The sequence below is a fragment of the Stylophora pistillata genome, chromosome 13 (genome assembly GCF_964205215.1).
Source record: "Stylophora pistillata chromosome 13, jaStyPist1.2, whole genome shotgun sequence".
Taxonomy (NCBI): Eukaryota; Metazoa; Cnidaria; class Anthozoa; order Scleractinia; family Pocilloporidae; genus Stylophora; species Stylophora pistillata.
In genome coordinates, this window is record NC_142531.1 from 17,272,432 (window position 1) to 17,290,706 (window position 18,275).

The window sequence follows — 18,275 nt, forward strand, 5'->3', positions numbered from 1 at the left end:
CGGTTTAGCTATGTAAACATGAAAGAATAATTCCATTTGAAGAGACCGACAGACAACAGCAGTGTTTGATTTTCAAATGGCAATAAAAAGTCCTATTTTCACTCAATGGCTAAAAATTGTACCTAAGCATGTACTAAAAAGACAAGTTAAGTAATATTCTCACTGAGCATGTGGTATGAACAGAAATTCAGGATAAAAAACGTTGCGGTAAATGACTTACGTGAAACGTGACCGCACCGCTTAGTCGCGTAAATTCTAGCGGTACATAAATTGGGTACATACATGCCTAAATACATATACATACTTACATTTATTCGATAACCAGGTTTTGAAAAACTGCAACTGTAGAGCTAATGTGGACTTACTACTACTAAGTCTAAATAAGGAAAAACAGAAGTTTACAATACAATTGCCATAAAGCAAAAAATAGTATACAATAACAGTTAAATAATAATAATAATAATAATAATAATACAAGACTTTTAAAGCGCCCGTGCTAGAGTTCAGAGCGCTGTACAGCTATATGGATGAAAAATAAGATTAAGATGACTAAAACAACTTACTAAAAGTATTAAGCAAAAACCTAATGACTAATTAAAGACTTATCAAATAAATGAGTCCTCAGGTTGGATTTAAATGTCACAAGCGATGGTGCTTGCCGTATGGCATTGGGAAGCTGATTCCACAGATATGGAGCTATATAACTAAAGGATCTGCCTCCATAAGTCTTAAGCTTGAAACGAGGAACTTGTAACAGTTTCTTATCGGACGAAGGCAAAGCTCTAGGTGGTTTATGTTATACTGAAAATCAGATATATATTGAGGTGCTAAAGCTTTCAGGGCCTTATAAGTGAATAGTAATATTTTAAAGATTATAGGTTGCTTTACAGGTAGCCAGTGAAGCTCTTTAAGGACTGGCGTAATTCGGTCATATTTTTGAGTGCAGGAGACGAGACGCGCCGCAGTATTTTGTACCCGCTGAACCTTATCTAATAAGTATTGTGGAAATTCATCCAACAATGAATTGCAATTGTCCAGCTTAGATGTCATAAAAGCATGAACTAATGTTTCAATATCTTTCTGATTAAGAAATTTCCAGATTTTTGATAAATTGCGTACTATATGAAAGAAAGCTTCCTTACAGATATTTTTAATTTGATGCTCATGATTCATAACATCGTTAAACATTACTCCTATGTTTCTAGCTGACTCAGTTTAAACTACCCTGACACCAGCTATTTTGATGTCACATATTGGTGGTCGTGGGCGGTGTTTGGCATGTATGATTAAAAACTCGGTGTTATCGCGATTGAGCCTAAGCCCATTACATGCCACCCATACATAGATCTCTTTAGTACAAGCCTCCAGTTTCAACAGAGCAGCAGATTCATTATTAGGCATAAATGGCACATAAATTTGGCAATCAGCGGCATACAGGTGTAACTTAAGGCCATGTTTTCGAATTATGTCACCAAGGGGGGCCGTGTATAAGGTGTAAAGGATTGGACCCAGTACTGATGATCCTTGCGGCACTCCCCATTGCAACTCAACAGAGGATTAACTAGCATTTTCAATTTGGATAAACTGTCTGCGCCCCATTAAATAGGACGTAAACCAATGGAGAGCATTTCCCTTGATGCCATATAGAGAGTTTAGTCGACTTAATAAGATGGCATGGTCCACTGGGTCAAAAGCAGCCGTTAAGTCAAGTAATAGGAGAAGGACACTTTCTTGTCTGTCAATTGCATTAAGAATATCTGATTGCACTTTTAGGGGAGCGGTTTCAGTGCTGAGCCATTAATTTGCATTTATGAGTACTTTTCCGTCTTCCACGTCCCTTGGTAGTTTGTGCCGGATAAGTCTTGCAGCTCTGAGGTGAATTAGTTCTAGATCTTTCATCAAATGACCTGAGCAAGAGCCCCACACAGCCATACCATATAAAGCATTTGGGAACATTGTTTAAGTTGTCTCTAGTGTTGCTTTTGGAAAGAGGCTTATGCGTCTTAACATTTTAACTTTAGAGCTGTATGAGGTAGAGACAGATTTTACAGGATTGGCCCATGAGAGTGTTTCATTTGGGTAGCCAAAACACTACCCCATTCCACATTTTGTATTGTCGAACAACTTGTTTCAGTTTTGGTAAAGAAAAGACATCCTCACTGTAATCCGCACTCAGAACACAAGCCGAAGAGAGGGCTACATAACCCATAATAATAACCCATGATAAATACACCCCAAAGAGAGGGCTACATAACCCATAACAATAACCCATGATAAATACACCCCAAAGAGAGGGCTACATAACCCATAATAATAACCCATGATAAATACACCCCAAAGAGAGGGCTACATAACCCATAAAAATAACCCATGATAAATACACCCCAAAGAGAGGGCTACATAATCCATAATAATAACCCATGATAAATACACCCCAAAGAGAGGGCTACATAACCCATAAAAATAACCCATGATAAATACACCCCAAAGAGAGGGCTACATAATCCATAATAATAACCCATGATAAATACACCCCAAAGAGAGGGCTACATAACCCATAATAATAACCCATGATAAATACACCCCAAAGAGAGGGCTACATAACCCATAATAATAACCCATGATAAATACACCCCAAAGAGAGGGCTACATAACCCATGATAAATACATTTCGCAGAAAACAAACAGCGAAGCGTTGTTTTCGCTCCATAACCATAACCATTACATGACATAAAATTCAAGGTAAATTGTGCGGGAAAATACGGTTTACGATACATCCAAAGTACAAACGACTGCAATATTTTACCTTCTTTTAAGGCCATTCTCGCTTACAATAAGGTTTCTAGGATAGGTTTCCAAGTCTCAAGGTTTTTTTCAGCACTCTTATCTTTAACGTTTCATTAATCTCCTCGAACGTTTTCTTCGTCCTTATTCCTTCGCCTTGGCTTGGTATTTTTTCAGTATTTATTTCCTGGAATTTGGTTTCTGACACTCCTTAGCATAGAGGGGTGCTAATATCAGGGGGAAGGGGGCTTATAACCGGATGAATGTTTTTGTTTCCAAGTAGATGGGTCTTTAACCTTATATGGGCCTATAACCCTATATGGGCCTATAACCTTATATGGGCCTATAACCTTATATGGGCCTATAACCTTATATTGGCCTATAACCAGGAGGGCTTATAGGCAAGCGGAATTTTACGATATTCTTTTCCATGCATCTCTTAGCCGATAATGTGTTCCTCATTTGAAGGAACTCGTCTGAGCTCAAAGAATCTTGTATGAAACTTATTTCTTTCTTTTAATTTATGCAAGGGTTCTCCACATTTTTTTGTACCTCTTAAACCGTCCTTCTCTATCTGAAAGACAACAATAAAATCTTAACCAAAGTAATCTAATCAATTTTGTAAACAAACATCAGGTGATTTGAAAAATCTGATAACCAGAAAGCGGAAACTAAAAAAGAGAAGTTGATATACGTTAAGTGTACCGACTAATAGAGGGGTAAACCACTTTTTAGGGAAAGTAAAGTTGCCTGTCTTTTATCTGAGATATTACGGGAAATGGAATACATGCACAAAAACGATACCAATCGACATTACGCCGCCACATAAGAGACGAGGTCAAATTGTCTATGTTGTTGTCTAACAACAACAAACATATGAAACATATGTATGAACAGCGGTTATGAGACGTATATGTGAACGATCCTTCGCAGTAAAGCACTATTTGAGCAATAGTGAAAATCAGACCTGAAAAAAATTTCAGGCCTGTACGGGATTCGAACCACTGACCTATCGCAGAGGTCAGTGGTTCGAATCCCGTACAGGCCTGAAATTTTTTTCAGGTCTGATTTTCACTATTGCTCAAATAGTGCTTTACTGCGAAGGATCGTTCACATATACGTTGTTGTCTAATTTGACCATGTTCACCGAGATTAGCCAGTCAGTAAACAGTTGGTGAGAAATTGAAGAAGTAATCACAATTTCAGTATATTATTCCCTTTTGCCCATCTTCAATTTTATAAGCTATGAAGTTCTGGGTATTGAAATACTGCAAACTCAGGGCCTTTTGCCTTAGTTGGGGGTGGGCTTTTTCCCGGCCTACCTCCAACCAAGGGAAAAGGCCCTGGGAACGAGGTTGGAAATACTGTTTAAGTTGAAGTTAAAGTTCTTACGCAAACTGGGGAAACATGAATGTAGGTCAAACTTCAGTGGCTTTAAAACGATACCAGATATCATACCCAGATCTCTGAAATAGTTTCAAACCAATGGCCCCTCGTGTAGCCATCAGATGCTGTAGCTAGAGCTATTGAAAAGTGAAAAATCTGGCAAACGCTAAATGTGGTCTCAGTAGCACTTTAAGAGCCACTGACCATAAACATCGAGAACCGCCGACAGTTGCAAGATTTCGTAATTCATTTCATTTTTTTTAAAGGACCCTTTTAGTGAATCTTTTTCGAAAATTGTATCAAAAAGTTTTATCGCCCCTTTTTTCCCCGAAAAATCGAAAAGTTCAAAATACGCCCGGATGGCCATTGTCCTCCACGTAAAGCAATGAAAAATTATACAACTTCCGCAACTTCGTACGCTACAATGCGATGCAATCCCGCTTATTAATTTTTTGTGCTAGCAGAGGGTCCTTTATCTCTTGGAAAATATTAATTTCTTGTTATGTTGTCGTTTTAAGTCTGAATAGTGACCGGTCGGCGTTGAAATAGAGTACTTCGCGTCTTTTTCGCAGAGGCAAAATAAAGGTCAACTTCAATGGCCTATAAATAGGTATGCCATATACATTTACTGATCATAATACTGATCATGTCAAAGCTTTATCCTTGCATTTTCATTCCTCCAATTCTCTGTATTCGCTCGCTATTAGCGGCGCGTCCATGTTTAAAAGAATTTGGGTTTTTTGTCTTAAATGCAAGACGAATCGCTGAACAACAGTCACGACCCATTTAAAAGCCTTTAAAAAGGTCCGTTATAATATATTTACAAATTAAAATATACATCATCTTTAAGCTTTATCCTTGAAGTTTAATTCCTCAAAGTATCTTTCTTGGCCCGCCATAGGCGGCGCGTCCAGCGTGAAAAGAGTTCGGGCTAAAATGAAAAAAATTGTATTGCGATCCGTTGAACGGCTGTCACTGAAGAGGTCAAGGCCAATCTTTTAGCTTCGCCAGTAATGTAGCCAGGAATGAACCAAATACGAGACCTCTTGCTTGACAAGACTATTCAGACTTAAACATAACAACGTAACAAGAAATTAATATTTTCTAAGAGATAAAAGGACCGTCTGTTAGCACACAAAATTAAAAAGCGGGATTGCATCGCGTTGTAACCGTACGAAGTTGCCGAAGTTTCGTAAGTTTTCATTAGGGATCCTTAGCAACGACGACGGCGACGGCGACGGCAACGAGAACGGCAGAAAACATTAGGCTTAATGAGCAGAAACAATCGCCCTGCTCGTGCGTTTAAAGTTTTGGTGCATTTCTTTGCCGTTCTCGGCAAAACAACAACGTGAAATAACCAAACTTTAGGTTTTCTCGAGAACGTGAAAGCATGACGGTTAATTTTTCTTTCTTTCTCCTTACTTTAACGCCGTTCGTAGTGCTATAGTCCCTGAATAGTTTTCCAGCATTTTCCAAGTGAAACACATCGGAATAACCTCGAAAGAGTTACAAAAACGAAAAGTTAGATTTCGACACGACGTTTTCGTTGCCGTCGCCGTCGTCTTTGCTAAGCTCCCCATTGCTTTACGGGGAGGGGGGAGGGGGGAGGAGAATGGCCATCTGGGAGTAGTTTGAACTTTTCGATTTTTCGGAGAAAAAAAAGCGCAAAAGAACTTCTTGATATAATTTTCGAAAAAGGTTCACTAAAAGGGTCCTTTGGAAAAAAAAAATCAATTACGAAATTCTGCAACTGCCGGCGGATTCTCGATATTTGTGGTCACTGGTTCTTAAGAGGGCCTCCATGGAGTAATGACTTTTACGGCTAACCGTTAACTTTTTGGCCATTTGACGGCTACCTTTTAATATAATTCTATTGTTTTCAGCAGAAATACGGTTAACCTTATTTTATGACAATCGGTTAAAACTTTCGGCCAATTTACGGCCAGCGGTTAGCCTCATTGAAACCCTGTCTTAAGGGCTTCGCTGAGGCAGGTCTTATACTAGGTTTGCGTGCTCAAATTGTTCAGACAACGAAACCAAGATTTCTTTTAAATCTTCTGAATTATTCGCATCAGATGTGTAGTAGTTAACTCTTCGCATTTTTTTCTCAATAACAGCGAAGAGAGCTATGATGGAAAACACAGGAGAAGATTTTGTCACGTTAGCTATCAACATAGGTTTAGCTGTCGCCACTTTCCTTCTCAACACTGGTTACGTTAAAAGAGCCATCCTATTGTGCGAAGAATGCTCAGTTCTGCTGAACAATGGAAATTTAAGCAAGAAAACTCCAGTTTCGAAATTACTTCATCAAAGCATTTTAAAATTAAGGAGAAAGGTGGTGTCCAAAGAATTACTCTTGTGTCAGGACTTTGATGACAACTTCTATAAAGGTTACCTAAATGTAGCTCTTGCTAGAATACTTCGAGCTCAAAACAATCTCAAGGAGGCAATAAAATTTTATGAGACGGCAAAAAAGATCATAAAAGCGTCTGGCAATGTAAAAGAAGAAGCAGAATGCTACAGCGAACTGGGAACATTATTTAAGTCGCTTAGTCAACATGACAAGGCCCGAGAGTACCTGGAAAAAGCACTCGCTATCAACAAAGCTGTTGGCGACAGAGATGGAGAAGCAACAACTTACGGAAACTTAGGAACACTGTTCCAATCACTTGGTCAATACGACAAGGCCCGAGAGTATCTGGAGAAAGCACTTGCTATCAAAAAAGCTGTTGGCGACAGAGATGGAGAAGCAACAAACTACGGAAACTTAGGAACAGTGTTCCGATCGCTTGGTCAATACGACAAGGCCCGAGAGTATCTGGAGATAGCACTCGCTATCAAAAAAGCTTTTGGCGACAGAGATGGTGAAGCGGTAAACTACGGAAACTTAGGAACAGTGTTCATAGCGCTTGGTCAATTTGACAAGGCCCGAGAGTATCTGGAGAAAGCACTCGCAATTAAAGAAGGTGTTGGCGACAGGGATGGAGAAGCAACAATGTACGGAAAGTTAGGAACATTGTTCCAATCGCTTGGTCAATATAAAAAAGCCCGAGATTATCTGGAGAAAGCACTCGCTATCAAAAAAGCGTTTGGCGACAGAGATGGAGAAGCAACAAACTACGGAAACTTAGGAACAGTGTTCCGATCGCTTGGTCAATACGACAAGGCCCGAGAGTATCTGGAGAAAGCACTCACTATCAAAGAAGCTGTGGGTGACAGAGATGGAGAAGCAACAATGTACGGAAACTTAGGAACAGTGTTCGGATCACTTCGTCAATACGACAGGGCCCGAGAGTATCTGGAGAAAGCACTCGCTATCAAAAAAGCTGTTGGCGACAGAGATGGAGAAGCAACAACCTACATAAACTTAGGAACAGTGTTCCGATCGCTTGGTCAATACGACAACGCCCGAGAGTATCTGGAGAAAGCACTCCCTATCAAAAAAGAGGTTGGCGACGAAAATGGAGAAGCAGCAGTCTATGGAAACTTAGGAACAGTGTTCGGATCGCTTGGTCAATACGACAAGGCCCGAGAGTATCTGGAGAAAGCACTCGCTATCAAAAAAGCTGTTGGCGACAGAGATGGAGAAGCAATAAACTACGGAAACTTAGGAACAGTGCTGCGATCGCTTGGTCAATACGACAAGGCCCGAGAGTATCTGGAGAAAGCACTCGCTATCAAAAAAGCTGTTGGCGACAGAGATGGAGAGGCAACAATGTCCGGAAACTTAGGAACAGTGTTCCGATCGCTTGGTCAATACGACAAGGCCGGAGAGTATCTGGAGAAAGCACTAGCTATCAAAAAAGCTGTTGGCGACAGAGATGGAGAAGCAACAAACTACAGAAACTTAGGAATAGTGTTCCAATCGGTTGGCCAATACGACAAGGCCCAAGAGTATCTGGAGAAAGCACTCGCTATCCAAAAAGCTGTTGGCGACAGAGATGGAGAAGGAAGAACCTACGGAAACTTAGCAACAGTGTTCGGATCGCTTCGTCAATACGACAAGGCCCGAGAGTATCTGGAGAAAGCACTCGCTATCAAAAAAGCTGTTGGCGACAGAGATGGAGAAGCAGCAATCTACGGAAACTTAGGAACAGTGTTTGGATCGCTTGGTCAATACGACAAGGCCCGAGAGTATCTGGAGAAAGCACTCGCTATCCAGAAAGCTGTTGGCGACAGAGATGGAGAAGCAACAAACTACCGAAACTTAGCAACAGTGTTCCGATCGCTTGGTCAATACGACAAGGCCCGAGAGTATCTGGAGAAAGCACTCGCTATCCAGAAAGCTGTTGGCGACAGAGATGGAGAAGCAACAAACTACGGAAACTTAGGAACAGTGCTCGATCGCTTGGTCAATATGAAAAGGCCCAAGAGTATCTGGAGAAAGCACTCGCTATCAAAAAAGCTGTTGGCGACAGAGATGGAGAAGCAGCAATCTACGGAAACTTAGGAACAGTGTTCCAATCGCTTGGTCAATATGAAAAGGCCCAAGAGTATCTGGAGAAAGCACTCTCGATCAAAAAAGATGTTGGCGACAGAGATGGAGAAGCAGCAATCTACGGAAACTTAGGAACAGTGTTCCAATCGCTTGGTCAATACGACAAGGCCCGAGAGTATCTGGAGATAGCACTCGCTATCAAAAAAGCTGTTGGCGACAGAGATGGAGAAGCAACAAACTACGGAAATTTAGGAACAGTGTTCCGATCGCTTGGTCAATACGAGAAGGCCCGAGAGTATCTGGAGAAAGCACTCGCTATCAAAAAAGCTGTTGGCGACAGAGATATAGAAGCAACAAACTACGGAAACTTAGGAACAGTGTTCCGATCGCTTGGTCAATACGACAAGGCCCGAGAGTATCTGGAGAAAGCACTCGCTATCAAAAAAGCTGTTGGCGACAGAGATGGAGAAGCAACAAACTACGGAAACTTAGGAACAGTGTTCCAATCGCTTGGTCAATATGAAAAGGCCCGAGAGTATCTTGAGAAAGCACTCTCGATAAAAAAAGATGTTGGCGACAGAGATGGAGAAGCAGCAATCTACGGAAACTTAGGAACAGTGTTCCAATCGCTTGGTCAATACGACAAGGCCCGAGAGTATCTGGAGATAGCACTCCCTATCAAAAAAGCTGTTGGCGACAGAGATGGAGAAGCAACAATCTACGGAAACTTAGGAACAGTGTTCGGATGGCTTGGTCAATACGACAAGGCCCGAGAGTATCTGGAGAAAGCACTCGCTATCAAAAAAGCTGTTGACGACAGAGATGGAGAAGCAACAATATACGGAAACTTAGGAACAGTGTTCCGATCGCTTGGTCAATACAACAAGGCCGGAGAGTATCTGGAGAAAGCACTCGCTATCAAAAAAGCTGTTGGCGACAGAGATGGAGAAGCAACAAACTACGGAAACTTAGGAACAATGTTCGGATCGTTTGGTCAATACGACAAGGCCCGAGAGTATCTGGAGAAAGCACTCGCTATCAAAAAAGCTGTTGGCGACATAGATGGTGAAGCAGCAAACTACGGAGACTTAGGAACAGTGTTCATAGCGCTTGGTCAATTTGACAAGGCCCGAGAGTATCTGGAGAAAGCACTCGCAATCAAAAAAGCCGTTGGCGACGGAGATGGAGAAGCAACAATGTACGGAAAGTTAGGAATATTGTTCGAATCGCTTTGTCAATATGAAAAGGCCCGAGAGTATCTGGAGAAAGCACTCGCTATCAAAAAAGCTGTTGGCGACAGAGATGGTGAAGCGGCAAACTACGGAGACTTAGGAACAGTGTTCATAGCGCTTGGTCAATTTGACAAGGCCCGAGAGTATCTGGAGAAAGCACTCGCAATCAAAAAAGCCGTTGGCGACGGAGATGGAGAAGCAACAATGTACGGAAAGTTAGGAATATTGTTCGAATCGCTTTGTCAATATGAAAAGGCCCGAGAGTATCTGGAGAAATCACTCGCTATCAAAAAAGCTCTTGGCGACAGAGATGGAGAAGCAACAGCCTACGGAAACTTAGGAACAGTGTTCCGATGGCTTGGTCAATACGACAAGGCCCGAGAGTATCTGGAGAAAGCACTCGCTATCCAAAAAGCTGTTGGCGATAGAGATGGAGAAGCAACAAACTACGGAAACCTAGGAACAGTGTTCCGATCGCTTGGTCAATACGACAAGACCCGAGAGTATCTGGAGAAAGCACTCGTTATCAAAAAAGCTGTTGGCGACAGAGATGGAGAAGCAACAACCTACGGAAACTTAGGAAGGGTGTTCGGATCGCTTCGTCAATACGACAAGGCCCGAGAGTATCTGGAGAAAGCACTCGCTATCAAAAAAGCTCTTGGCGACAGAGATGGAGAAGCAACAAACTACGGAAACTTAGGAACAGTGTTCCTATCGCTTGGTCAATGCGACAAGGCCCGAGAGTATCTGGAGAAAGCACTCGCTATCAAAAAAGATGTTGGCGACAGAGATGGAGAAGCAACAGCCTACGAAAACTTAGGAACAGTGTTCCGATCGCTTGGTCAATACGACAAGGCGCGAGAGTATCTGGAGAAAGCACTCGCTATCAAAAAAGCCCTTGGCGACAGAGATGGTGAAGCGGTAAACTACGCAAACTTAGGAAGAGTGTTCATAGCGCTTGGTCAATTTGACAAGGCCGGAGAGTATCTGGAGAAAGCAGTCGCAATCAAAAAAGCCGTTGGCGACAGAGATGGAGAAGCAACAATGTACGGAATCTTAGGAACATTGTTCCAATCGCTTGATCAATATGAAAAGGCCCGAGAGTATCTGGAGAAAGCACTCGCTATCAAAAAAGCCCTTGGCGACAGAGATGGTGAAGCGGTAAACTACGGAAACTTAGGAAGAGTGTTCATAGCGCTTGGTCAATTTGACAAGGCCCGAGAGTATCTGGAGAAAGCAGTCGCAATCAAAAAAGCCGTTGGCGACAGAGACGGAGAAGCAACAATGTACGGAATCTTAGGAACATTCTTCCAATCGCTTGATCAATATGAAAAGGCCCGAGAGTATCTGGAGAAAGCACTCACTATCAAAAAAGCTGTTGGCGACAGAGATGGAGAAGCAACAATATACGGAAACTTAGGAACAGTGTTCCGATCGCTTGGTCAATACGACAAGGCCCGAGAGTATCTCGAGAAAGCACTCGCTATCAAAAAAGCGTTTGGCGACAGAGATGGAGAAGCAACAAACTACGGAAACTTAGGAACAGTGTTCCGATTGCTTGGTCAATACGACAAGGCCCGAGAGTATCTCGAGAAAGCACTCGCTATCAAAAAAGCCCTTGGCGACAGAGATGGTGAAGCGGTAAACTACGGAAACTTAGGAACAGTGTTCATAGCGCTTGGTCAATTTGACAAGGCCCGAGAGTATCTGGAGATAGCACTCGCAATCAAAGAAGCTGTTGGCGACAGAGATGGAGAAGCAACAATGTACGGAAAGCTAGGAACATTGTTCCAATCGCGTAGTCAATATGAAAAGGCCCGAGAGTATCTGGAGAAAGCACTCGCTATCAAAAAAGCTCTTGGCGACAGAGATGGAGAATCAACAAACTACGGAAACTTAGGAACAGTGTTCCGATCGCTTGGTCAATACGACAAGGCCCGAGAGTATCTGGAGAAAGCACTCGCTATCAAAAAAGCTGTTGACGACAGAGATGGAGAAGCAACAATCTACGGAAACTTAGGAACAGTGTTCCAATCGCTTGGTCAATATGAAAAGGCCCAAGAGTATCTGGAGAAAGCACTCTCGATCAAAAAAGATGTTGGCGACAGAGATGGAGAAGCAGCAATCTACGGAAACTTAGGAACAGTGTTCCAATCGCTTGGTCAATACGACAAGGCCCGAGAGTATCTGGAGATAGCACTCGCTATCAAAAAAGCTGTTGGCGACAGAGATGGAGAAGCAACAAACTACGGAAATTTAGGAACAGTGTTCCGATCGCTTGGTCAATACGAGAAGGCCCGAGAGTATCTGGAGAAAGCACTCGCTATCAAAAAAGCTGTTGGCGACAGAGATATAGAAGCAACAAACTACGGAAACTTAGGAACAGTGTTCCGATCGCTTGGTCAATACGACAAGGCCCGAGAGTATCTGGAGAAAGCACTCGCTATCAAAAAAGCTGTTGGCGACAGAGATGGAGAAGCAACAAACTACGGAAACTTAGGAACAGTGTTCCAATCGCTTGGTCAATATGAAAAGGCCCGAGAGTATCTTGAGAAAGCACTCTCGATAAAAAAAGATGTTGGCGACAGAGATGGAGAAGCAGCAATCTACGGAAACTTAGGAACAGTGTTCCAATCGCTTGGTCAATACGACAAGGCCCGAGAGTATCTGGAGATAGCACTCCCTATCAAAAAAGCTGTTGGCGACAGAGATGGAGAAGCAACAATCTACGGAAACTTAGGAACAGTGTTCGGATGGCTTGGTCAATACGACAAGGCCCGAGAGTATCTGGAGAAAGCACTCGCTATCAAAAAAGCTGTTGACGACAGAGATGGAGAAGCAACAATATACGGAAACTTAGGAACAGTGTTCCGATCGCTTGGTCAATACAACAAGGCCGGAGAGTATCTGGAGAAAGCACTCGCTATCAAAAAAGCTGTTGGCGACAGAGATGGAGAAGCAACAAACTACGGAAACTTAGGAACAATGTTCGGATCGTTTGGTCAATACGACAAGGCCCGAGAGTATCTGGAGAAAGCACTCGCTATCAAAAAAGCTGTTGGCGACATAGATGGTGAAGCAGCAAACTACGGAGACTTAGGAACAGTGTTCATAGCGCTTGGTCAATTTGACAAGGCCCGAGAGTATCTGGAGAAAGCACTCGCAATCAAAAAAGCCGTTGGCGACGGAGATGGAGAAGCAACAATGTACGGAAAGTTAGGAATATTGTTCGAATCGCTTTGTCAATATGAAAAGGCCCGAGAGTATCTGGAGAAAGCACTCGCTATCAAAAAAGCTGTTGGCGACAGAGATGGTGAAGCGGCAAACTACGGAGACTTAGGAACAGTGTTCATAGCGCTTGGTCAATTTGACAAGGCCCGAGAGTATCTGGAGAAAGCACTCGCAATCAAAAAAGCCGTTGGCGACGGAGATGGAGAAGCAACAATGTACGGAAAGTTAGGAATATTGTTCGAATCGCTTTGTCAATATGAAAAGGCCCGAGAGTATCTGGAGAAATCACTCGCTATCAAAAAAGCTCTTGGCGACAGAGATGGAGAAGCAACAGCCTACGGAAACTTAGGAACAGTGTTCCGATGGCTTGGTCAATACGACAAGGCCCGAGAGTATCTGGAGAAAGCACTCGCTATCCAAAAAGCTGTTGGCGATAGAGATGGAGAAGCAACAAACTACGGAAACCTAGGAACAGTGTTCCGATCGCTTGGTCAATACGACATGGCCCGAGAGTATCTGGAGAAAGCACTCGTTATCAAAAAAGCTGTTGGCGACAGAGATGGAGAAGCAACAACCTACGGAAACTTAGGAAGGGTGTTCGGATCGCTTCGTCAATACGACAAGGCCCGAGAGTATCTGGAGAAAGCACTCGCTATCAAAAAAGCTCTTGGCGACAGAGATGGAGAAGCAACAAACTACGGAAACTTAGGAACAGTGTTCCTATCGCTTGGTCAATGCGACAAGGCCCGAAAGTATCTGGAGAAAGCACTCGCTATCAAAAAAGATGTTGGCGACAGAGATGGAGAAGCAACAGCCTACGAAAACTTAGGAACAGTGTTCCGATCGCTTGGTCAATACGACAAGGCGCGAGAGTATCTGGAGAAAGCACTCGCTATCAAAAAAGCCCTTGGCGACAGAGATGGTGAAGCGGTAAACTACGCAAACTTAGGAAGAGTGTTCATAGCGCTTGGTCAATTTGACAAGGCCGGAGAGTATCTGGAGAAAGCAGTCGTTATCAAAAAAGCTGTTGGCGACAGAGATGGAGAAGCAACAACCTACGGAAACTTAGGAACAGTGTTCCGATGGCTTGGTCAATACGACAAGGCCCGAGAGTATCTGGAGAAAGCACTCGCTATCAAAAAAGCTCTTGGCGACAGAGATGGAGAAGCAACAAACTACGGAAACTTAGGAACAGTGTTCCGATCGCTTGGTCAATACGACAAGGCCCAAGAGTATCTGGAGAAAGCACTGGCTATCAAAAAAGCTGTTGGCGACAGAGATGGTGAAGCGGTAAACTACGGAAACTTAGGAACAGTGTTCAAAGCGCTTGGTCAATTTGACAAGGCCCGAGAGTATCTGGAGAAAGCACTCGCAATTAAAGAAGCTGTTGGCGACAGGGATGGAGAAGCAACAATGTACGAAAAGTTAGGAACATTGTTCCAATCGCTTGGTCAATATAAAAAGGCCCGAGAGTATCTGGAGAAAGCACTCGCTATCAAAAAAGCTGTTGGCGACAGAGATGGAGAAGCAACAAACTACGGAAACTTAGGAATAGTGTTCCGATCGCTTGGTCAATACGACAAGGCCCGAGAGTATCTGGAGAAAGCACTCACTATCAAAGAAGCTGTGGGTGACAGAGATGGAGAAGCAACAATGTACGGAAACTTAGGAACACTGTTCCAATTTCTTGGTCAATTTGACAAGGCCCGAGAGTATCTGGAGAAAGCACTCGCAATCAATAAAGCCGTTGGCGACAGAGATGGTGAAGCGGTAAACTACGGAAACTTAGGATGCTTGTTCCATTCGCTTGGTCAATATGAAAAGGCCCGAGAGTATCTGGAGAAAGCACTTGCTTTCAAAAAAGCTGTTGGCGACGTAGATGGAGAAGCAACAATATACGGAATCTTAGGAAGATTGTTCCATTCGCTTGGTCAATATGAAAAGGCCCGAGAGTATCTGGAGAAAGCACTCGCTTTCAAAAAAGCTGTTAGCGACGAAGATGGAGAAGCAACAATATACGGAAACTTAGGAAGATTGTTCCAATCGCTTGGTCAATATGAAAAGGCCCGAGAGTATCTGGAGAAAGCACTCGCTATCAAAAAATCTGTTGGCGACAGAGATGGAGAAGCAACAAACTACGGAAACTTAGGAACATTGTTCCAATCGCTTGGTCAATATGAAAAGGCCCGAGAGTATCTGGAGAAAATACTCGCTATTAAAAAAGCTGTTGGCGACAGAGATGGAGAAGCAACATGCTACGGAAGCTTATCGGGACTTCATCTATCTCTCGGTAAATATGGGGAGGCTGACAAATATCTTGAAAGAGCAATCGCAATTAGAATGAAAGTCGGTGGACGAATAGGAGAAGTGAGTGATTTAACAAAACTTGGAATAATCGCTCGTCAGCGTGGTTTGTATGAGAAGTCTAAGGAATATCACGAAAGAGCCCTAGCAATTTCGATAGAGAGTGGCTGGAGCGAAGGAGAGGTAGGCAGTTACCTAAACTTGGGATCATGTTTCCACTCCATTGGTAAAAATGGCATGGCCGAAAAATATTTCAGGAAGGCCCTCCGACTCAGTAGAGACATTGGACACATTTTGGACGAGTTCAAATGCCTTTGTCACCTATCGGTGTTGAAAGTATCAGAAGTTGATTTTAAAGCCGCGTTTTCATACCTATTTCAAAGCATTGAAACGTTCGACACTTTACGAGGTTCTCTTAAAGAAAACGATCAGCTTAAAACGTCACTTTTAGAGAAGCACGGTACCTATCCCTACAAGATGCTCAGTTGGTTGCTTTCTTCCAATGCGAAGCCCGAAGACGCTCTTTATGTCGAGGAACTAAGACGGGCAAGAGGCTTGGCCGACTTGATGGCGACTCAATACTCTTTTAAAGAGCAGATTACAGGCAGTCGAGAAACGTGGTGTGGCATTCAGAATGTTATTCCAAGAGAAGGAGACTGTGCATGCTTGTATATTTCGATTGATAAAGAATCTGTTCGGTTTTGGGTTCTCAAAGCAACGAGAGCCATTCTTTTTTTAAAAAGAGAAGTGAATCTTCACCCAAACGAGGTGACTGGACTAGTCCCTGCCTTAGATGAGTTTTTCTCAGCAAGCTTCCGTGGCATTTTACCCGAAGAGAAATGCGAAGATCGATCGTTTGACGATACCGAGTCGATGTCGCTTGTCCATGAAAATTGCGCGCTGATGCGTGACGATGATGCTGGTAAAGTTATTAAAGCGAATCTTCACTTATGCCACAAGATAATCATCGCTCCTGTGGCTGATTTACTGAAGGAGTCCGAGGTCATAATCGTCCCCGATTCCTGTATGTACCAAGTTCCATTTGCAGCCTTACGTGAAGAAGGAGGCAAGTATTTCTCGGAGACGGCTAGGATCCGTATCGTTCCTTCTTTAACGACTCTGAAGATTATTCAGGAGAGCCCCCCAGAGTATCAACGTCAGGCCGGGGCATTGATAGTAGGTGACCCTGAGGTTGGAGAGGTGATTTACAACGGAAGACGCAGGACAATAGAGCCATTGCCATGTGCAAGAAATGAGGCAGAGATGATTGGAAGACTTCTTGGCGTAACATCTCTGACTGCACACCATGCAACAAAGGAGGCTGTACTTCAAGTGATTAACTCAGTGAGTCTAATTCATCTTGCTGCACATGGAGATGCCGAAAGAGGAGAGATTCTTCTTTCTCCTAAGCGCCCAACGCCCTTTATTCCACGAGAAGAAGCCTACCTTTTGACGATGGCGGACATTTCACAAATTAAGCTGCGAGCTAAACTGGTGGTACTTAGCTGTTGTCACAGTGCTCGTGGACAGATTAGAGCTGAGGGAGTTATTGGAATCGCTCGAGCGTTCATAGGATCCGGTGCTCGCTCAGTGTTGGCGGCACGGTGGGCCTTGGATGACACAGCCACAGAGAAGTTCATGACTTGTTTCTACCAACATTTATTCCGCGGTGAAAGTGCCAGTGAATGTCTCCACGAGGCCAGGAAGTGGATGAGGAATAACGGCTTTGAAGACGTTTCTAAGTGGTCCTCGTTTATGTTAATTGGCGACAACGTGAGTTTTGATTTTGGAAAGTGGCCGGTGTCTACAACACATAAAGAGCCACGAGTGAAGTAAACCCTGTCCAACAGAAAATACTGGGACTGAGCAAAGCTTATACCTTTCAATCGCCCCCCCCCCCCCCCCACCAAAGGAAAAAGACTCCATCTGCGAAAGAGATGTTCGAGATAAACTGATGGTACTGAGTCATTGCCACGGCAAAACATGTCTTTAAAGAGCATGTAACATATGATATGGAACAGAATAGTTCATAAGGGAGAGTTATGAAAGTTTGACAGTGAAATAACTTCAAAAACTCAGTTATTTTTCGAAAAGTGAATAGTTTAAAAACGGTTAAGATAAACAAAATTTACTAAATTTTCTTTTCAAAATTGTTTAGTTAATGAAGCCAAGCGAGTTGAAGGGGAATTGTTTTCGAAAGGGATACATATGGTAGCTCAAGCATCGAGTACTTTTTTCGAGAGAGAGGCTCTCCATCATATCTAATGCGTAAAGTCCAAAATATATTTTTGCAACGCCAAACTCATTTGAAATGTTTTTTTTGTAATATTTTGACAAGGGATCACAGAGTACTTCGAGTATGGTGAAAAGTTTCCTCATTGTAGAATGATAATATAGCGTTTTAATAGTGCTTTTTTGTGTGAGGAAATACATAATAATAATTAAGAATTTTTTTTAATGTGCCTTCCATGCTCGATTTATATACTTCTATTGTTTTATCTTGACGGGATTAAATCGTCGGGGAATGACCTTTTTACGAGCGATAAATGTTTAAATTACTAATCAGAAACGCAGTTTAAAACTCACTTTTTCCGAGGTTTTCAGGAAAATATATCAGTTGGTGTGCAAAGAGAATTTCTAGGTACTGATTACTTCCACGAACTATATGCAAAGGGACTTTTAAGTGTGGGCACCGGTTACCAGAAAAACCTAAGACACTTTGAACTTAATTAGAATTCAGTTTTGTCTAAACTTTTTTCCTAGACCCATTCTTTGCTGTAATCGATATCACGGTGTTGAAAAAAAAAAAAAGCTTTTAGTTTTTACTCAGGGTATTCTCATTTCTTCTTCACCTAAGATAGCATTTTGATCCTTCTACCCAGTCTTCTCCCGATCGATTG

The 18,275-nt window shown here is 42.7% G+C and overlaps 2 protein-coding genes across 2 annotated transcripts in view; both read left to right on the plus strand.

The window, feature by feature from the left end:
* The window catches only part of LOC111345688 (4-hydroxyphenylpyruvate dioxygenase a), a 192,804-nt gene that overhangs the window by 41,931 nt on the left and 132,598 nt on the right, over positions 1-18,275 (plus strand).
* LOC148717915 (uncharacterized) lies at positions 6,293-18,200 on the plus strand. Its single transcript, XM_088742203.1, has 2 exons — positions 6,293-8,056; positions 8,536-18,200. Exons 1-2 carry the CDS (start codon positions 6,299-6,301, stop codon positions 17,209-17,211), a joined length of 10,434 nt encoding a protein of 3,477 aa, XP_088598329.1. The 5' UTR covers positions 6,293-6,298; the 3' UTR covers positions 17,212-18,200.

Bases quoted from the DNA above. Each gene is read 5' to 3' on its own strand.
- LOC148717915 (XM_088742203.1), top strand. From the start codon at position 6,299: ATGATGGAAAACACAGGAGAAGATTTTGTCACGTTAGCTATCAACATA. The intron at 8,057-8,535 runs GCCCAAGAGTAT...CAATATGAAAAG, and splicing joins CGGTTGGCCAATACGACAAG to GCCCAAGAGTATCTGGAGAA.